The 22,426-nt window shown below is 44.9% G+C and overlaps 1 protein-coding gene across 1 annotated transcript in view; it reads right to left on the bottom strand.

Moving 5' to 3' along the window:
- Nucleotides 1–22,426, bottom strand: part of GALNT18 (polypeptide N-acetylgalactosaminyltransferase 18) — a 385,132-nt gene that overhangs the window by 36,732 nt on the left and 325,974 nt on the right. The window contains exons 8-9 of the mRNA XM_006167428.3: nucleotides 21,080–21,217; nucleotides 15,983–16,078 (exon numbers count right to left, since the gene is read on the bottom strand). Coding sequence (XP_006167490.1) covers nucleotides 15,983–16,078; nucleotides 21,080–21,217 — 234 coding nt within the window. The remainder of the gene's footprint in view (nucleotides 1–15,982; nucleotides 16,079–21,079; nucleotides 21,218–22,426) is intronic.

Genomic DNA, 22,426 nt, shown 5'->3' with positions numbered 1-22,426 from the left:
TTATTTATTCATTCATTTATTTTAATTTGGAGAGAGAACAAGAGAGAGAGAGGGAGAAAGAGAGGGAAAGTGAGAAAACAAGTCACAAGGTCCCAGATTTGGACCATGATTGGCCATGTGGGAGTGTCCAGCACCTTAACCACCATGCCACTTGCTGGCCCCACTTCAGGTCTTTACTTCTTCATCCTTATTCCTCCCTGTCAGCCTCACCCTTGCAGTCTTACCTTCTTCACACCTACTCCCTGCATGCTGGGTACCAGGGGAAAATCATGGAACGGGGCAAAGTAGGTCCAGCACAGACTCATGGTCCTCCACCTCGACCGGGTCCCTCAATATTACCTAGGATTTCTTCTTTGGGTATCTGCTCAGATCTCGAGCACTTCTGCTTATCAGGGCTTCTATTCTCTCACATAACCAGATTCCCCATGGATCACCTGTAAGACAGCCTACGAACTTGTTCCTCCAGAACTTCCTTCCATCCTTGCCCTGGGCCTTGGTGTAAGAAGTTCCTTTCCTGTAGTATACACTAACCCCACCCATCTTTGGATCCCATCCCCTCCTATCTTCATTCCATCCTCACTCCCAGGGAGGTTGCTTTTTAAACTGCCTCCTCTCAGGGCCAGCAAGTGGCATAGTGGTTATGGTGCTGGATTCCCACATGGCCAGCTGCAGTTTGAGTCCTGGACCTGACAGATTGAAAAACACACTGGGCACGTGTGCACGTGCACCCAAAATCCTGAGAGGAGAAAGGAGAAGAAGGGATTGTGGTATGACCATCCCCCATAGGGGTTCATTTTTCACTTTTCCTCTTTCTGTGTCTCTTTCTGGCAAGCACACACATCCTATGGCAAAAACCTTAAAAAAATGCCCCTCTCTCCCATGTATCAGATCTCTCTCCCAATTTCAATCCCTCAGTACTAGGCTGCTTTTCTTAAAAAACCAAATCAGAACACATACCCCCTCTCTGTGCAACACTCCTTCTGATGGCCAGCTCCCTTTTCTCCATCCCTTCATGGCAAACTCTGGAAGAAGTCTATACTTCCTGGCTTCACCTCCTCCTTGGCTTTCTTAGAGGCTCTCTCTCTGCCATGTCCACCCAGATGTTCTACAACCACTGTGTACATCTTGGTATCAACTGTCCTCAGGTTCCAAGGGTAGGGACTGGAGTAAACCTTGACTCCACAGAAACCCCCGGAGGGGAAGAAAAGGTGAATATTGGTTCATTCCACTTTGTGATCATCACTTAACAAACTCTAGCTAATTTTCCATAAATTTAGGTATTCCTTTATTCAACACACACTTGTTAAATGCATATACTGCCCCCAAAAAACATGATTGGGTGACTCCTGAGCAGCTCAGTGTAGTCCATAGATGTAAAAGATATTACAGGGATATAAATCTATTCTATAGCTCAGTTCTATAAAAATGAAGACCAGCAGGTCCTTTTTCCTGCAGAGAAAATGTTATGAAATTTTACTCTCAGTGTGTCCTTCACCCAAGCCAACCTCCACTCCTACACGTGTTCCTGCATTTAATAGTATATTTTTTGAACAAGAAAAAAAATAAAGCTGTTCTACTGATTGATTCAGAGAGCCCATTGCTGCTTAAATTCCTACTATATTAACACAGTGCTAACCTTAAGCACTCCACTAAAGCTCTAGCCCGGTAGGGCTAATGCACAGCAATGAATAGATTTCAGAAAAAGCATCTGAGACAAAAGCAATGTGGTGACAATGGAGTTGGCTGTGAAAATCAAATAATAAGAGAATCCATTTATGTCTGCAATATATTCTGGACACATTTCCTTAGGAACTGTCTTGAAATAGACAAGCATACCCTTAAGCTGCCTTCATTTAAACACTATTCAGATGTCCACATCCAATGCCAGCAACCATTTCCAGCCATTCCCCAATCCAGGAGCCTGTTTATTTATATTTCTTTCTGAGATTCTCTGACAGGAGTGATACTGCCTCCTCCAGGAGGCCTCTGGAAACGCATGGGGATGTTTTGGTCCCATATTGACACTACTGGTGGTCGGGGTCTAGGGATGGTAAACATCCTTCATTGAATAGAACAGCTTAATTCAAAGAAGAGCTGCCCACCTAAAATGCCAGGAGCAACCTTTAGGAAATAGCAGTAACAGCCCCTTCTTGAGTACCTACGCTTTGTGCAAGGGGTATCCGAGACTCAGAAACTTCCTGCTCCAAATGGATGAGAGAGAAGTGTCTTGAGGAAGGCATTCAGGAGATGGAATGCATGTAACTTACATTCTGTCACCAGTGGATTGATCTTATCCTGGGCTCTCCTGGATCCAGTTCTGCCAGACCACCTTGACTCGGGGAATCATTAGAGAGTAGAGTCCTGCCCACAGAGAACCTTTTCTGTCTGAAAAGCTTACATTTCTCTTATGTGTGGATTGGGTTGAATGGAAAGACAGGTCACTTCATGTGCCTGCAAGACCTGGTGGCAGGAGAGGCATTGATGGAAGGAAGTGTTCCCCATTTCTGCCCAAACTGTACCCATAAAAACTAGAAGTGACCAAGATCTGGCTTCCATCCCAGTACAGAAAGGCATGCCTCTCCAGCACCTTCCCCCAGGCCTCCATGAACAGATACTGGGAAAAGAAAGAAGAACTCTAGATTCTGCCAGCTATTATCTTTTTTTTTTTGGAGAGATTTTCGCTATAGGGCGCGTGCACTCACCAGACAGACAGAGAGAGACATAGAGACAGAAAGCAAGAAATCACCCCCCACGGGAGATGGTCACGCCGCAATCCCTTCTCCTCCATTCTCCTCTCGGGATCTTGGGCACGCACGCACATGCGCCCGGTGTGAGTTTTAAGCCACTGGGTCTGGGACGTGAACCGCGGTCGACTACGTGGGAGTCCAGCGACATAGCCATTACACTATAACTGCTGGTTCCCTGCCAGCTATTATCTTGACTAATAATAACTAATACTGACACAGAACAGACAACAACAGCAATTAGCATATACTATTGTGAATAGGCCTGGTGCTAAGCTTCCAATTTATTTTCCCACTTAATCCTCACAACATCTTCACGAGAGAGATGGTTTTAACCTCATTTTCCGGATGAAGAATCAGGCTTCAGGATAAGGCTGGTAAGTGGCATGCCAGTATGTTGGGCAGGTCTTTGTGAGGAACACTGCCTGGGCCTTCCTCTTCTCACAAATCCAACCACTTTATCAACAGAGCCATCTATTGTAGTAATTAGAGGTGCACTAAGTGCCTACACTGGGTCAGGCAGTGTGCTAGGCACAAAGGATACACTGGAGAATTAAGTAAAGTCTCTGCCCTTGAGGAACGAATCCAAGAAGGAGCCAGACTGGGTAAGAGCTCTGAAGGTAACAACTTAGAGGACCTTAGATAGAGTGGCCAAGAATGACTGCCCCGAGGAAGGGGACCTTGGGCTGAGACCGGAAAGCCAAGGGGCAGAAGGCAGTGAGGACCTTTGGCTCTGATGGAATGCTGAGATTAGATGTCTCTGATGGGGAGAGGCTGCCCACATTCCTAAGAGAGAGGGAAGAAACCCAGAGACAGAGGGCACGTGCAGATGCCCTCATGAGTCAGAATGCTGACTGACCTGCATCCTGTGTCCTACACCCAGTGTCCAGATCCAGGGTGGATGGGGAAGGTCAATGTTGACTGAGTGGCATTTTCCAGTCTCCCGCAGCCTGGCTTGGGGAATGGGCCATAAATAATTTCGGGAAGAAAACTGCAAATTAGACTCAGTTTTCGTTTAGACCTTAAGAAGTATGCTTGGGTAGTTCACTATGTCAGCGCCTTCTTCCTCAGTATTCTCACTGAGCCTTTATTCATCCTGCAACTGTGCCCCGCACACCTCCCAGGTGCCAAGCTGCATCACCTCAAGCTGTGGTGTTTCATTGTGCTGTCCCTGTCCAGAAACTTCCTGAGAGTCAGGGCCATATATTCAATTAAGTGAGGCAGGCAGGACTGAGTCATGGTTCTAAGCATGGGCTCTACTGTTAGACAACCTGGGTTCTGAGCCAGGTTCTACGACTGGGTAATTAATTGTGTAATCTTTTATTCTGTTTTTTCTTTTTTTTTTTGGCGGGGGGGGGGAGGAGGGGTTTTTTTCCTATAGGGCGCATGCGCTCGCCAGAAAGACAGAGGGAGACAGAGACAGAAAGCAAGAAATCACTACCCAGGGGGGATGGCCATGCTGCAATCCCTTCTCCTCCTTTCTCCTCTTGGGATCTTGGGCATGAATGCACACATGCCTGGCATGAGTTTAAGCCACCAGGTCCGGGACTTGAACCGCGGTCAACTACATGGGAGTCCAGCGACATAGCCATTATGCTAACTGCTGGTCCAATTAATTGTGTAATCTTGAACAAGATACTCAACTACCCAGAGCCCCAGTTCTCTCCCATATAAAAATGGGGTAATAGTATCAACTATTGAGAGGATACACACAAAACATTCAGAAAGATGTCTCAAAATAGTAAACAATGAATGTAAGTTGTTATTATTATGATTATATTTAATAATCAAGAATGTCTGCTGAGAGATCACTCTGATTCAAACAAGACATCAACATTACTGAGCCTAGCTTGCTGCCAAATTTGGGGCTATGCACAGACAGGTTGACTACTTCTGTTAACTCTCAGCACCTGCCCCCACTTACTGAACAGGAAATGGAGGCTCAGAGAGAGGTGACTCGTCAGAGATCACAGAGCCACGTTGGGTCTATATTTAGCTCCTCTGTTGCTGGGTTCAGTAACCTGTCCCCGAAGCTGGAGAGGCCTGGGAAACAAAGCTCTCCAAACAACCATGAATGGAAGGCAGGAATTCGGGCCTTTCTCTGATGACCAAGCCTAAATCTTGGTCCACCATAGTGCTGCTAATGGTTGCTGCTTCTCAGCCCACAGGCGTTGAATACAAGTCACGCAAAATTCCCTGTTTACAACTGTAATTGCAGAGTTTGGACATGAAGGGAAGAACATAGCGTGTGCAATGAATAACAAATTAAGCAGCTCCTTTTTTCAGCATCGATGCTGCTGGAGTAGCCCCAAGTTCAGCACTGGCAGCATGTGGAGAGGCCTTACACTGCCACACCAAATCTGCATGGCTAACACATCCCTCCACTCCCTCCGTGCCTGCCTGTACCCCCATTCTGAGCTGATGCATCCAGGCAGTACAGCCCTACCCCCTTTTGCAGAAGAGATAGAAATGAGGTGTTTTCAGAAAGTAGGGTGGGCAACTGGCTGGATGCTCACCACACCCGGAGACCACGAACCAGTCCCAGGTGTGCTGTGACGGAGGGACAATCCCAGGCAGGCTCTGGTGGGCAGCTGTGATGGAGAGGAAGCTGGAGACAGTCGCCGTGGAGGCAGCGGAAGCTAAGGGAGGCAATGCTGATGGGGAGAACAGCTTCATGGTCAGCCTCACTCTCCTCAGCCTTCACCCTGGGTAGCTCCTGGTGTGACACCATCACACCTGTCCTCGTATTCTAGGACTGACAGTCTATGGTCACCAACCACCAGGGACTGGCTGGGGACTTACTTGGGGACCTCTTTACATCTTTGAATCAAATGGGATTAAGCTTCAGGAGGAGCCCAGCAGGCTCCCTTGAACCATAATGCTGCCAGGGCCCCGCACAGACATTCAGCCAATGTACACTCCATTTTAAGATAAAATGAACTGATGTACAGAAAGTGTCTAGTAGAGACTGACACAGTAATTACATGTATGTGTACGTCTGTATTCATACATGCACATGTACATATTATATATCTGTAAGTTAAAAATAATATAATAACGATAGTTATGTAGCACTTGCTATGGACCAAGCTTTGCTTTAAGTTTTAGATATTTGAGGTAGAGAGAAATTAAGTTTCCTGTCCCAGCTCACACAGCCAATGGGTGCCAGAGGATCCAGGTGGGTTATCTCACTTCCTTTCAGCTGGAGGAAAGGACTAAGACTGCAGGCTGGGTTCAGAAAGCAGCTCATTTGCACCTCCCTTACTGATGAGCAGGAGGGAAGGGTAAGCTCCTGAGCTCTGGGACACAGGCAGACACATTAGACAGCTGGTCCTCATGGACGCTTCACTGTGCTCAAGAATGAAGGGGCAGCTCCAGCCCCAGGGGTTCTAGAGGGGAGGAGTGACTACAGGAGGTCAGCCTCAAATGTCCCCCATGACCTTGGACAGGTTGCTCTGGACTGCAGCCTAATAGTCTATTGTCACGCTCGGGTACTGGGGCAGACCTCGTCACATGGTGACCATCAGAGCCCTCGTGGCAATTCAGTGAAGTGCACATTACAGTCCTGCTGTCACAGATGAGAACCTGACTGGGGTTAGAAAGATCAAGTCACTTGTTCCACTTGCTCTCTCTCTCCTATGTCAAGTGTCAGTTACTGCCCTGGGTCCTGGAGCAAAGACTACCCTTCAGACAGCCACCTTGCACAGAGAAACGGAAAGTGCTACAGGAGAGGAGGAGGGTGGCTGCTCGGAGGGTACAAGAGAGCAGAGCCATCAGGGGGCATCATGGGGTTATCACAGGGCCAGCCTGTGTCACTCCAGGGGCTCCGTTTACTCAGTACATGACATGACTGGTGGCCGGGTACTGTGTGAGGCTACAGCTTGTAGAACATTAAGTAAAGAGATTCAAATAACCCTGTCTCGACTAGTCCCCAACTAACGCACACCTGGACGTGGTGAGCCAAAGCTTCAGGGCCCCAGTAGGCTCCCCTGAACCATAACTCTGCCAGGGCCCTGCCCAGACATTCAGCCAATGCACTGGACAGCACAACCTCATGCCAAGGAGGCACGGAGGGCACAATTTAATGGCATTTAGAGCCAAAAAGACAAGTTTTTCAAAACTGTACAGACACTTGGTGCCTGGCATTCTTATTTATTTGTAAGTAAAATTCATAGAAAAGTGGTGAAATCTGACAAAAATTACAGAAAAGAGGCTAGCCATTTAAATTCTTTCTTTCTTTCTTTTTTTTTTTTTTTTTTTTGTGGAGAGGTTTTTGCCATAGGGTGCATGTGCTCGCCAGACAGACAGACAGAAAGCGAGAAATCACCTCCTAGAGGGGATGGCCACGCCGCAATCCCTTCTCCTCCATTCTCCTCTCGGGATCTTGGGCACGCACGCACACGTGCCCGGCATGAGTTTTAAGCCACCGGGTCCAGGACACGAACCGCAGTCAACCACATAGGAGTCCAGTGACATAGCCATTACGTTAACTGCTGGTCCCCGCCATTTAAATTCTTAGCCATAAAGAAAAACCGCGGCTGTCTCTGAGATGTTCCATGAAAGACTGGAGGGTGTCCCTGCTGCCTTTGGGGTAGACATGCAAGCAGGCCCGTGTGCAAACAACAGCTTCTTAAGGGTAGTCAGGAGGCAGGGAAGCGGACGAGTCATCTTTATTCATTTCTCTGCCTCTTTCCTTCTCTCTCTCCAAGTGAGAATTTGACAAAATTAAGAGCAAAGGCGGCCAAGTCCACTGTCAGTCTGCACTTTTTCCACTTTTCTTAGCTACACGACTTGATCTAAGATGGAATTCATCCTCAGATTGAAATGGAAACTTCTTTCATCTCAACTCTAATCTATATACCTTGAGTCAAAGCACTTCCTGAAGCATAAATATGGCAGTGTCAGTATTTTAAAAACTTTAGAAGGAATTAAAGTTCCTTTCTTCTTTTCCCTTTCATAGGGAAAATTTAGGCAGAAAGACTGGGGGAAACCCTGTTCTGCATCCCCTCTGTCTCCTCCCATGGGGTAAGGAGAAGCGGCAGGGGCAAGCTTTCCTACTATAAACTATAATTACCTAAGTACCTACCTCTCCCTCCAGATGGAGACTCTTTCAGGGCAGGGACCTGGGCAAAGTTGCCTTGCTCTCTCACAATTCTTCACATCAACTAATATGCAATTTATGTTTGTCCAGTGAGCAAATGAATGAATGAGTGAGAGAATAAATGATTGATTAAGTAAACTCTATGGGGAGACCCCATTATTGTATTTTTTTTCTATCAGAAGAAATTTTCCAGGCTGTTACACTAATTAGGGCTAATATTCTCAGTTATTTTGAGGACTGCTTGAAATTTGCTGCTAATTTAAATAAAATGGTTACATTTACTCATTAACCAATTAGCATGCTTTTCAACAGCTTCCCACCTCACTAATTTGATTAGTTACACTGTGCTTTCTCCTACCCAAGGCCTGCTCTGAGAACTGGGAATAACATAAATATATCAGAGTGAACTTTTTTTTTTTTTTTAGAGAGAGTATTTGCTATAGGGCATGTGCATTTGCTGGAGAGACAGACACAGAGAGACAGAAAACAATAAATCACCTCCCAGGGGGTATGGCCATGGCGCAGTCCCTTTTCCTCTGTTTTCCTCTCGGGATCTCGCGAAAGCATGCACACACGTCTAGTGTGAGGTTTAAGCCACTGGGTCTACTGCGGTCGACTGTGGGACTCCAGTGACATAATCATTATGCCATCTACTGCTCCCCACAGTGAAGTTTTTAAATCGTATAGAAGGAGAATCTCTCAAAGGGTTTGAACACAGGTGGGAAGCCAGCCCCTTTGTGTACTTCAAACTGCCCTGTGTCCCTAAAGTCTTTTGGCCCCACCGTATACATTGCGCTATGAAATATTCCTACCCCTACAAATTTCTTCTTCAAGCAAAGCGGAACTTTGAAAAACATGAGTACTTCATAAAACACAGCTTATCCTAGGTTTGGTGAGAGAGTGAATGAAACACTGGAATTAAAACTGGAAGTCAAAATACTGGCATCCTTCCTAGTTCTTTTTGCCAGGAATGCTATGACTTTGGTCAATTCAGTTCTCATCCCTGAAGACCAGCTTCTTATTTTCTTGTTTGTCAGAGGTGAAATTGATTTCCAGAATATCAACGTTTTTATGACAGAGACAAGGCTTCCTGAGCACTCAGAAACCATAACTTTCTGCCCCTCTGCAGACAGGCAGGGAAATACGACTAGCTCTGGTCTAAAAAACGAGAGAGGGAGTGATGTGAGGCATTTTTCAGCAGAGACAGTGAAAGTCAGCTTTCCGGCCACACTCTCCCCCTCAGGGGTGCTGGGGGGAACTGTGTACCCCCAACATTCATATGGTGCTGTGGGTGGAACTGTGTACCCCCAACATTCATATGGTGGAGTTCTACGTCCTAGCACCTCGGGATGTGATGCCATTTGAAAACAGTCATTGCGGGCACAATTATCAATAGTTAGGTTTGGGTGAGGTCATACTGGACCAGATGGGCCCTAATTCAATATGACTAGCGTCCTTGTAAAAAGGAGGAATTTGGACACAAACACACACAGAGAATCTCATGTGAAGAATGGAGTTTTGCTGCCAAAAACCAAAGAACCACGAGAACCTAAGAGCGGTCTGGATCAAATCCATTCCCTGGCCTCCAGAAGGGCCAGACAATTAATTTCTGTTGTTTTAAGTCACTAATTTTGAGGTCCTTTGAATGGCAGCCTTAGGAAACTCATGCAGGGGGAAAGGCCAAATGGCAAGACTGAAAAAGGATTACAGACACACCAGTGGTCTGGAGTCAATTGATCTTCCATGACCACGGTGAAAGAGGAAGAAAAATATCTAAAACTTGGGAGTAAGACCAATAGGAGGAGGAAGTAGTCAGTCCTTTCAGTGTCATACTGGGGCACTGTGTAACAGGCCCACCTAAGGGCATGCAATGCTTCTAAGAGAACATATCTGGGTTTGACTTCACTATGTATCTTCTGATTAGTACCCAGACACTACAAAGTTCTATGTTAACTCCTAGATTTCTGCCTGGGTAGAAATGAAATTATAGCCACATGAAATTATAGCCACATGAAAGGCTATAATTTTATTTCCCTGTAGGACTTTTCTATCTCATCTATCTATCATATTGTTTAGAAAATGTCTACAGTTACCCTCCCAGATGTGCTCAGGGCCTGCTAGACCATCTCACTAGGATGCAGGAGCAAGTAAGCCAGCGCACAGTCCTGCCTTCTTGTCCTTCTTCTGCCTTCACTGTTCTTGGCCTTGGCTGACTGAAATCCAAGTCAAGTCATGAAACTCAAAGGTAGCCTCATGCACAACGCTTAAGGGAAAATCAAGGTCCAACCCTGGCTGTGAGGAAGACTTGAGGATTAAAACCTAGAGAATACTCTGTCTCTAGTTCTAGAATGTAAATCTCACAAGGGTAGTGGCTTTTTTCTGATTCATCACTGTTTCCCAGGGCCAAGAGCAGCATCTGACACAAGGAGAGTCTTGTTGATTTAAAACAAGCAAAAACAAACAAATAAAACAAACAAACAAACAAAAAAACCCAAAACAAACAAAGAAGAGAATGAACTGAAAAGTCATAAAATTCCAGAGTGGGAGCCTGTATAATTTCTTTGCTCAAGAGTTAATATGATATAGAAACCCTTCAGGGCATCTCTCAAGACTGCCACATTGGCTGGGGGCCTCTGAAGAAGGAGGGATCAGTATTACTTAAGCCAAGGGCTGAGAAGTTTCCTGATACTCAGCCAAGTGTCCTTATAATTTGTGTCCTCCTAATTTTGAAGGAGTTTTTATGTCCACCTTAAATCTGTTCTTTTCTAGGCTAACTAACTCCTATTCTTTTAGCTCTAGGACACAATTTTGAGCCTCTTTACCAATCTAGTGACAATAGTAATGGCCAACATTTGGAAAGCAATAACTGTATGCCAGGCTTCATTGTCCAAATTCTGTATGTGTATCCATTTGTTTAAACCTTATAACAATGGTACGGGGTGGACACTACTATAATCTCTATTTTATAGGTAAGTGTACTGAGGTAAAAGGAAGTTATGAAACCCGCATAAGGAACCTGATTAGGAAGTGGTATGGCTGGAATTTAGAACCAGGTAATCTGATTCTTAACCACTATATATTGCCTCATTTGCCTTTCAACCTTTTCAGATTTCCTAATAAGCGCGATGAGCAGGGTGGAATATTTGAGGTTATGTAGCAGAGGCCAAGAAGACTGTTACCTCAGGCAAGTCTATATTCTCTGGACAGCAATGTGTAACACCATTTTTGTGCAGTATACAACCTGCACAACCGCATGTAGGAGCCCCATTTGTATACGTGTGACTTCCCTGAACTTTTCTTGTCCTGTGTAGCCATGGTAACAAGGGACGATGTGCTGTGAGCTGCCAGAAGGAGAGGGCATATTCCTGGAAATACATGTCGGACATCTGATTTGAACCAAGTTATGAGGAATTCACAGGATCCTTGGGGCCTGTATGTGTCTAGTTTTCTTCAATAGTTTATGAGTAGGTTTTTACCAGGGTAGGAAACCACCATAGATGCTGTATGAGACCAAGGAGAGTCAGTCAGGGGTGGGTTATGGCCAGAGAGTATTTATCTTTGAGAGTATTTACACTGAGCCAGAGTCAGACTTAATGAGCAGTAATAATGGTAACTCTACCATTATACTAATACTTATAGTTAACACTTACTGAGCATTTACTATGTACCAGGTGCTATTTTAAATACTTTGTATATGTTAAATCCTTACAGCAACCTTGATGGCATACACCATGGCTAATAAACATTTTATAAATAAGAATATAGGGTTATATTTAAAGCCTTTCCAAAGTTTCACACCTAGAAAGTATCAAAGTTTACATTTAAACTGAGGTGATCTGGTCCCAGAATTCATGCTCTAACCACAACACAAGCTTTCCAGGTTTGAATCATTTGTTCCTGGTTGAAGATGGGCAATCTCTGCTCAGGCCAACACTCAACATCTCACAGAGCAAACATCAACATTTGCTCAATGATCAGGTTGAGATTGTAAGCATTAGAAAATAGGGAGGGAATTTACAACGTGCCAGCCACTTGTGACCTGGTCACCTTGGTCCATCCTCAAGAACAACATGGGAATGGTATGAACTGAAAACTCAGGTGCACAACTTCATTCATAATCAGAGAAATGCAAATGAAAATCACAACGTGATACACACATTACAATGATGATAATACATGCAGATGATATAAAATGTTGGCTGGGATGTGCAGCAACTACAACTCTAATAAACAACTGATAGAGAAAAAAAAATGGGTCCAATGGTTTTGGAAAACTCTTTGGCAGTGTATAGGTCTGCTTGGGCTGTCATAACAGAGTGCCAAAGACTGGATGTCTTTACTAACAGAAATTTATATTCTCAAAGTTCTGGAGGCTAGGAAGAACAAGATCAAGATGTCAGCCAGTTCACAACGTGCCAGCCACTTGTGACCTGGTCACCTTGGTCCATCCTCAAGAACAACATGGGAATGGTATGAACTGAAAACTCAGGTGCACAACTTCATTCATAATCAGAGAAATGCAAATGAAAATCACAACGTGATACACACATTACAATGATGATAATACATGCAGATGATATAAAATGTTGGCTGGGATGTGCAGCAACTACAACTCTAATAAACAACTGATAGAGAAAAAAAAAATGGGTCCAATGGTTTTGGAAAACTCTTTGGCAGTGTATAGGTCTGCTTGGGCTGTCATAACAGAGTGCCAAAGACTGGATGTCTTTACTAACAGAAATTTATATTCTCAAAGTTCTGGAGGCTAGGAAGAACAAGATCAAGATGTCAGCCAGTTCAGTTTCTCTTCTTTACTTGCAGATGACTGCCTTATTGCCATGTCTTTCACATGGCAGAGAAAAGCTAGCAGATGAGCTCTCTAGGCTCTTTTGTTCTTAAGAGAGATTTTTGCTATAGGGCGTGTGCACTTGCCAAAGAGACAGAGAAATACAGAGACAGGAAGTGAAAATCACCTCCTGGGCTGATGGCCATGCTACAATCCCTTCTCCTCTATTCTTTTCTTGGGATCTTGAGCACGTATACACACATACTCAGTGTGAGTTTTAAGCGACTGGGTCTGGGACTCAAACTGTGGCTGATGATGTGGGAGTCCAGCAATGTAACCATTATGCCATCTGCTGGTCCCCCAATGTCTCTTCTTATAAGGACACTAATCCTATCAAATCAAGGCTCTACTCTTATGACCTCCCTTAATCTCAATTACCTCCTTATTCCAAATACTGCCTGGGTTAGGGTTTAAACATATTAATTTGGAGGAAAAGGTAGGGTGGGGGGAGACAGAATGCAGTCCACAGCAACCTTCCTATGGTCCCTGCCCCCCCAGAATTCATGTCTTCATATATGCAAAATATTGCATCATTGGGAAAGTCATGGTGCATTTTTGCACAGAAGAATGTCATGACTTTCCTGATGACCTAATATGTTCACTCCATCTCAACAGCCCCCAGAGTCTTATATCATTCCACCATCATCTCTAAAGTTTAAAGTCTAGAAAGGCATCTAAATATCATCTAAATCAGGAATAGAAGAGGTTCAGAGGTACCTTCCTGTTGCAAAATTCCTTTCCAACTGTGAGCCTGTGAAACAAGACAAGTTATGTGTTCCCCAAAATGCAATAGTGGGACAGGCATAGAATAGACATTCACATTCCAAAATGGAAATGAGAGAAGGAGTGATGAGTCCCATGCAAGTTTAAAACCTAGCAAGGCAAATTCCAATAGATCTTAAATCTAAAGAATAATCCTCTTTCACTCAATGCTTTGCCCTCCAGGCCACAGGGGTACAGCAGCTTCCTTATGGCTCTGTGGGGTAGACCTACTTCTTTGGCTACGTGGGACACCAGCATGGTAGAAGTGGTAGCCCTGATGATCTCTGAATCACCTTCAGGATCATTCTTACCTTTTCCTGAGGAATAGAACATGTTTTTAGCTAAATAGTTCTATGGCCCAAACCTGAAGACTCTAAGAAATCCAACAGCCTTCCATCATCCCATCCCACTTCCTCTGTCCCCCTTAGTTCAAACTGGCAGCGTCTCTCTGCTAGTTTAATCCCATCTCTATTCCCGGGTTCTGCAGAGATTACTGATTAAGAACATGAGTCATACTCATCGTCCTTTCATCATAAGCCACATCCTTCTCTTCAGAAGAAGCTTTTCCATTTGTTTGAACTATAGCTGGGCTAAGACTTTTCCAAATCTTCATGTGAAAGTTAAGTGAGGTCATATGGGTAGTGTTCTGATCCACTAGGATCAGTGTCCTTATAAACTTAAAAGAACAGACATCAGAGAACTCATATTCTCTCTCTCTCTTTTTCTCTCTCTCTGTCATGCATGGACATAGTAAGAAGGAGGCCAGATACAATCCAGGAAGAAAGCCCTCACTAGAAACAGCCAGCTGGCCCCTTGATGTTGGACATTTCAGCTTCCAGAACTGTGAGAAGTAAGCTTCTGTTGTTAAAGCCACCTGACCTGTGCTATTCTGTTTCTGCAGCCTGAGCAGGCTGACGCAGGAAGTATCTACTAAAAGTGAACATATGTCAACTCTACAACTCAGCAATTCTACTCCTAGGTATAAATCCAAATAAATGAGTATATATGTGAACTAACGACGTGAGCAAGGATGTTCATCGCAGCAGTATTCATAACACTTCCACATGGGCAATAGCCTGAGTGTCCATCAGCAGTGGAACAGATAGTACATTATGGCTTATTTATAAAAGAGAATCCTAGATAGTAAGAAAAATGAATGAAATACAACTATAGGTAATGACGTGGATGTATCCCACAAATATAATGAGAAAAAGAGAAAGTACCTCATAGGATCCTATTTATGTACAATTCAATATCAGGTAGTAATGTTCTTTTTTTCTTGATCTGGGTGCTGGTTGCATGGGAATCCATTGGACTGAACAGTGATAATTTGCTTCTTTTTGGGGTATATGTGGAGACAACGTGATCTACTGACTTATGATTAACCAGTCAGTGGTGTCACAGCAGCTCAGCCCACAAGGACAAGGTGACAAGGTGGTAGGATCACAGTAGACACCCACTTGGAAGTTGCCTCATTCATATACGGGGAAGCACAGACATCATGATAGTCTTCAGTCACATGTTTAGTCAGGTAATACCTCTCTTAAACACTAAATTGCAATCACACAAATATATGTATCATGCACACTAAAATATCTGTTTTATAATCCTTGTGGACTACTAGAGTTAAGAGTCGTCAACCCTGGAGATGTTATTAATAGAAGACAGGTTAGTCTGTGGCTTTCTTGATCAATGGGTGTCTATTGTGCTTTATTGAATAAACCATTTCTCTTGTCTGTGTCTTGGTATCTTTTTTGGGTACCTGAAGACTTAGACTGTAAGTGGGGCATTTTTAAGGACAACTTATTTTCTTGGTAGCTGTCCTTCATTCCCCATGAGAAGGTCAGAGTCTTGTGGCAATAAATTTTAGCCCCAGCTAGGATTAACTAAAGGGCAGAGCCTGAGAGCACGTAATGGCATTAGGAAGGAACTCACACACCAGGAAACATGGGGACCCCTGGCAAGGGAAGGGCTTGACTACCAGAACCAGGACTGTGGTGTACCCAAAGACCTCCCAAGGGAGGCAGGTTTTCCTCTTTAGAAATGTGTTCCCTCTGGGACCAGCAGATAGAGTAATGGCTGTATCACTGGACTCCCATGTAGTCAACTGCAATTTGAGTCCCAGATCTGGTGGCTTAAAACTCACACCAGGCACATGAGTGTACGTGCCCCAAATCCTAAAAGGAGACTGGAGGAGAAGAGATCGCAGTGTGGCCATTCCCCTGGGGGAATGATTTCTCACTTTCTATCTCTCTGTCTCTACAGTGAATGCACGCACCCGTATAGCAAAATATCTCTCTTAAAAAAATTGTTCCCTCCCTTTCTCCTTTCCCGGGGATCTAGGCATCCACTCCCTCAGCCTCCTTACATGCAAGGCAGATGTGACTTTCCTCTTCTGCTCACGAAGATACTTAAAAAAATCCCAGAGGTTCCTGGTCCCAGAGCAGCCATGACAGAGTGAGCTATTCTTCCCTGTACCAGACACACATGTGCACAGACCCCGGCACAGGGATCTCTTAGAGGTCTTACCTGAGGGGTCATCCCATGGCAGATGTATACGATGGGAACATTCTCTGTATCTGGCCCTTGATCAAGACACAGATCAGTCTTCAGGGAATTCTGCAACTACACATCAGAGAAGAGACAGTCGCACCAGGAAAGGAAGAGGGGAAAAAAAAGCATTAATTTTGGAGAAACAAGCATTCTGCTGAGACAGATTTAATATTATAATCAGCCCAAAACCCTTGAACACTAAACTCACAAGCATTGATGCTGAGAGGAGACCAGTCTCCTTTGAAAGAAACACGCATATCTCATTAAACAGCAAGCTGGGTTTGGGAAGCTCAGAGTCCAACTGAAAATAAGTGAGATGTGTGTATTGCACATAAGGTGGTGCTAGGTTCTTCACTCGGCTCTTCCCCAGGGGTGGAACAAGGGCCTTCTAAGGTCCCTGAGAGAAATCTTTGCTCTTAAGAGCTGGAGCATGTGGGTAACATGTTAGCTATTTCCAGGTCTGGGAAGTCTGGGACCAGGCTCTCCCTGACTCCTGCAGATTTTAGCAGGGGTTTGGCCAGGCTCCAGTGTTGGCCCACCTGCTGAGGTCCTGCAGGATGGCGTGTCTGGTGGGAGAATGAAAGAACAGGGGACTAGGATGGGATCAACAGAAGATAGAAGTACCTCTAATCCTCACCTACACATACCTGTACCCAAAGCCTTGGCTATCAGTAGAACATGTCTGGGTGAGTTTCCATTCACTGTTCCCTTCCGGCTTAAGCCCACTTCCACCCTTGGAAAGGGCAGAGTCCTTTTTCCACATGACCTGCTTACTAGTCACATCTGGGCACCAACCCCCAGTTAGGATTCTCTTCTCCTTTGACCATATGATTGTTTTCTTATCCCCCAAAAAGAATGTGTCATCCCTTACTCCACTGTCACCTTAACTTAAACCAACTTCATTGGGTTTATCCTCTTAGCAATCAAAACACTCTGTTTAGGACAAGGGATAAGCATCCAGAGAAGACAAGCAATGGACCATGGATGGGTCATCTGTCTGAGGAAAATCAGTGACAGATAGCAGCTGGCTTTTGTTTGACGGTTTGTGGCAGGAGTGAAATGAGTCCAATTAAGGGGTACAACACAGAACAGATAACCAGAGGCCCATGTGCACTTTGGGCATTCCCTGTTCTTAATGGACACAGGAACAGAGTCAAATTCTTTTCTTGTGAGTTTCTTTACCTCTACTGGGTGATCACAGCTTACTCCCAAACCCAATGTGTAGAGGTTCTAAAGAAAAATATACGAACATGTGTTGGCTCCAGGCAGGGGCCCCAGTAGCATCAATGTAGAGTATATTCTATTATAAACTGAACTGATTCCTAGACTTGCCTTTGTGGGAGGGCTTATGTGAACACACTCTGAACTTGTCCTGCAGCCCACCAAGAGATAGACACCACATCTAAACTACTAGCAACACTTGCTAACTGCTAGTACAGACAGAAAGGCCCAGAGAACCCTGATGCTAAACATGGCTTTCCCATGGGTCCTTAAATCCAGCTTTGAAATGAGAGGTGGGTGGGTGTTTTTGATAAAGTCCTCCCTGGCTCTGTGTTGTTCCTCCCCCCCGTTAAGCAGGTAGTCTATTGACGTGGTAGTTAGAGACAAGCCCCAGCTGTGTGGTCTGGACAAAGCAGCATAACTCCTGCCTGCCTGTTTTCTTCTCTCTAAAATAGGGATAATAATAGTGCCTACTTCACAGGGCTGTTATGAGGATTAAGTGAAACAATATCTACAAGTGCTTAGCACAGGGTCAGGCAAACAGCAAATGTGCAATAATTGTTAGTTGCCGTTATTATGGCTGTAACGCCATTCAGGAAAACTAGTCTTTATGAATGCATCTATGTGCCACATACCGTGTAAAGTGCTTTTCATGTGTGTCTCACCTAATTCTCGAAAAACCCCAGTTAGATTGGCAGTGTTAGATCTTCTAAAGACAAAGGAACTGCGGTGTAGTGGGGGCTGTACCTCATTTTCCTGCCTGTAATTCTGTTTCCACTGTGTGGACACTTGCTCCTGTTGCCCTCTGCTTCAGCCTTCTTGTTTGACTAAGTCTCCCCCATCCCTTGGTTCTCAGCTTATCTACCATTCTGCGGGCCTCTCCTAATCCAAGCCTGGGAGTGAGGCCACTGCTCTAGGCTTTACCAGCTCCTCCATTTCTCTTACTACTGTACTTAGCCTATTGCTTTCTTGTTGCTGCTTCACTTGCCTGACACCCCATCAGTCGCCAGACTGGTGACCGTCTGTCACACAGGCACATGGTCAATACTTGTTGAATAACAGCGTGAAGAAAATGAGTAAATCTATGGTAACTCCGAATGAATGGCATCATAGCTGGACAAGTGGCAGAACTAAAGTGCATTTGACTCCAAAGCCCAAGCATTGGTCCTCATGCAAATGGCTACAATCTTGATACGATAAAAGATGCCCCATGAAGTGACATTGCTATACCCATTAAAATTTTGCACATTGTTAAAGTTACATAGTAGGGAAGTGGCAAACCCAGTGTTCGGAAGCATGTCTGTCTCCAGATGCGATTCCATCTCTACTGACAGCACCAGAGCTAGGATTAATCCAAAGCTACTGTCTCCCACACTAGCAGCTCAATGATTTAGGGGGAACCCACATCCATACAAAGGGGTCCAGGTACTTCTGCCTGTGGGAGGCATTAATGGGCACTATTGGTGGATTAATGGGCTGAGCTATAGACTTGGCACTGACTCCACTGAAAGTCCCAGAAGTTATTTGACCTGAACAAAGCAGTTTGGTCATAAGTTAGAATGGGAAAAGGAAAAAGAAACTGCCCCTGAAAAGATATCTGGTCTCTCCATTTTCAAATAAAAACAATCACCAGGAAGAACAATTCAGACTCAGCAAATCCAGTATGCTCTGTGCAACCTCCTGCTTTGTCCATCTTCACCCTATTGCTCCCATTGAAAGTTAATTATGCTCATTGACAAGTAAGCGTGTCTCTGCTCATGTTAGAGCCCAGCCGTGAAGGAGGTGGGAGAGAGCACAGACTGGCCAGCCTTGAACAGTGGCTGGCAGATGAATGTGCAGGAGGTCATGGACCTCTCTGCCAGCCCCAGGGATGGCTAACACTGCTCAGCTCTTCCGGGTGATGAGTGGATGACCAAGTAACAACAGCCCGAGGTACAGACTCAGACAGATGTACATCACAGCCCTGTGTGTGCTGCTTACTCTTTGACCAAGCAAACATTTCTGAATGTGGTATCGAAGGGCTAAATGATAAATCTGCTGCACATACATACAATGAGAGACCCTCTTACTTTGAGGATGAGAAAGCCTTGGGCCAAGGCCTGGAATGGCCATGGCCATATATCCACACCTCTACTGTTATTGCTTCTTCTGCCCCTCTGGACGAGTTTATGACTAATCTTCCTCAGTAAAACTGACAGTGCTGAGACATGAGTTCAGAAGCTTGCTCTGGCTCATAGGGGTTTTAGACCAATAGTTTCTCTTGGGCTCCAACAGCATAACTATTCTTTTAGGACTAGACCCAATGATGGCCAAGCAGCACACACAGATTGTTACAGGACGAGGGCATCAGTAGCAGCTGTGTCCTCAGGCTGGTTCTGGGGAGGTAGATGGGACTGATGGGTACTTTACCATGCAGTGTGTTTCCATGGCGACTGCAGAATCTAGACCCTTAGGTACTACTTGGGCACTACCAGTGAAGCATTCAGTGACATCTGAATTATACCAATGAGAAATGGAGAGGGAAGAGGCCATTGAGATGTTCTCTTGGGAAGTGTCAGTCATGCTATGAAGACTCTATTAGGAGGATATAACCCCTCATACAGGCTGGACTCCTGGACAACAGAGACCCTGGCGGGAGGGTTCTGACATCCTGGCTCTGTCTTCCTTAGAATCTTAGGATGTTAGAATTGGGAAACCAACAAAGAACACTGAGCCCAATCCCTCACCAAGGATTCTTCCCATTCCCAGACAAATGTTCTGTCCCCTACATTCCCTGTTGGGGCAGGCCTTAAACTGAGACCTAACCACAGGTCATCAAAGCATGAGGCCTTCTTCCTTCAAGTTTTCATCCTGATGTACCAACAAAGGTCTATGGCACACTCCAAAGTGAGGAAGCAGAGAGATATTAGAAGCTAGTGTTTTAGCCTCAGTTTCACTGTTGATTGTGTGAACCTGTACAGGTCATGTTGCCTTTCTATCCCATCTATAGCATAGAGATAATATAGATATTCCATAGAACAGTCTCAAGGGCTTAAGTGTCATCAAAAAAAAAAAATTACGTGCTCAGACTGTAAGTCAGCAAAACCCAGGTGTATCTGATAATCAATCAGAAATCATTTAAAATACTTTAAGAGTTGTATGGTCCTGGGAATACTGGGAGAATGGGAGAGTTTATCACATTCTCTTGGACAGAAAATACATTTACATATCTTATACTTTGTTTTGCTCTATGAGGACAGTATTGATTTATCCCATTTAACAGATGAAGCTGAGGCCCACAGACATTAGGACGATGAGAAGTGGCCTGGTCAAAATTTGAACCAGACCTATCTGACTCCAAATCCTACACTTAGTTACCTCCCTCCTGCTTCCTCCCATCAGGGCAAGTTCTATACTGATCAACAAGTGGTACTAAAACCTCCCTCTAAATACCGCGTATTCAGGAAGGTTCTATGTCTCAGGCTCTGCATGTAAGTGGATGGCATAAGTCCTTTGGTGGGGAAGGCATGCAGGGTGATTCATAGAAACTCATGCACCCCAGCTGGGAGAACAATGGGCATTTAATAGGTCACCTTGCAATTTTAGCTTTATGATGTGTTTTATTAAGCGAAATATTCAGATTTGGGGCTAAGCTGAATTGCTTAGACTATAAAAGAGAGACAAGAACCTCTTTTTCAAGGGACTGGAGAAGTGCTGACTATGAAAGCAAAGGCTGTCTTGCAGCTCCAGAAACCAGTGCAGGTCCCAGTATGGATGCTGCGAGGCTCTGCCCTTTTCCATTTCTCTTGCCACCTCTCTCCGACCTTGCTTTCTGTCTGTCCAAATAAAAGCCCATGGAGGCTGGCTCCTTACCACCCCATACGCAATGATGTCTGAGTACATCCTCATCTCCGGGTACACGCTGACCAGGTACCACCGGAAGGTCTTGCACTGCAGCTGTTTCCTCAGCGCCTTCCTTGCGGTGATGTCCCCGATGTCAATTCCTGAGTCCTGCAGAGAAATGAAGAGGCAAAGATGCAGCCAACCCCAGGCTGGAGATTTTTCCCAAACTCCACCTTGGTATGACCCAGTTGGAGATTCTTTCCAAACTCCATCTTGGTATGACCCAGTGCCCCTAGTCAAGATTCCTGGAGACTGTCTGGTGAAGGGGCCATGGTGGAAATCTGTCCCCATTTGCATTCTGAAGCATGAGGTCAGCATTGAGAGATGATCCTCAAAAGCCACTGAAAAGAGATGCCAATCCTTAGATTAAAATAAAACAAAAACACAAAAAAACTACAGTATAATGGAAGTGAAGAAAATGGGGACAAATACAGTCAGAATAAGGCATTTTTCTAAGTGAAGATGCAAGATGAATTCTGAGCGGTGGAGTAAGAGGGAGAAGTAAGGAAAAGGAGCTGAAGAGGGAATAATGCTAATTCTAATACCATTCCTAAGAAAGAGAACAGCTAAGGCTTACATCACACTTCCAATGTGCTAGACTCTTCATTTATCTTTATCTCTATATTGATTTACTTACACTTATACGTATGTACATCATCCTACTGAAATCAATAAGGTGGAACTACATAATTCTCATTTACAGATGAAGGGTTAAGACAGAGAAGTTCACTAGCCTCTTTAGTAACTTTCCCAAAGCCCCACAGCTAATAAATGGTGCAGTTGAGATTTGAACCCAATTAACCGGGGTCTAATGTTCATGCTTTTGACCTTGCCCTCTGCATTGGGAAGATTCTGCCCTTCTGCCACCTAAGACCAAGACCTTGTGGGAGAAGCAGACTTCTTAAGCTTGGAGGTCTTAGCATTGGGAGCACCTGTGTCCCTCATTTCCTCGGTATGTCAGACCAGTGGCCCCTGATCCATCACAGCCCAGCAGCCATGAAAGAAATGGGGACATGAATGTGTCCCTGAGTAGAGGGAGAAAGAAGTGCCCTCCACATGCTGTGGTCCCAGCGCAGAGTGGAGAGAACTGAGATTTCCCAGGCCTGGTCAGCAGCTGCCAGAAGAGCACACAACTGACTGATAAAAAGCTGATGTTGCAGCAGAGGATGCTGAGGGGTCCACTGGCTGCAAATCACTTGGTGGCATGGTGACATCTCAGAGGATGACACCATGGAGAGACAGGGCCAGGGATAAGGTGGGACACGTGGTATCTATAAGACACCAGGCCTGGAGAAGGCAGTGAAGACAGGATGTAGA

This window comes from Tupaia chinensis, unplaced genomic scaffold (genome assembly GCF_000334495.1).
Source record: "Tupaia chinensis unplaced genomic scaffold, TupChi_1.0 Scaffold144767_1, whole genome shotgun sequence".
NCBI lineage: Eukaryota > Metazoa > Chordata > Mammalia > Scandentia > Tupaiidae > Tupaia > Tupaia belangeri.
The sequence above is the reverse complement of the archived record's forward strand: the minus strand, read 5'-3'. Positions and strand labels throughout refer to the sequence as shown.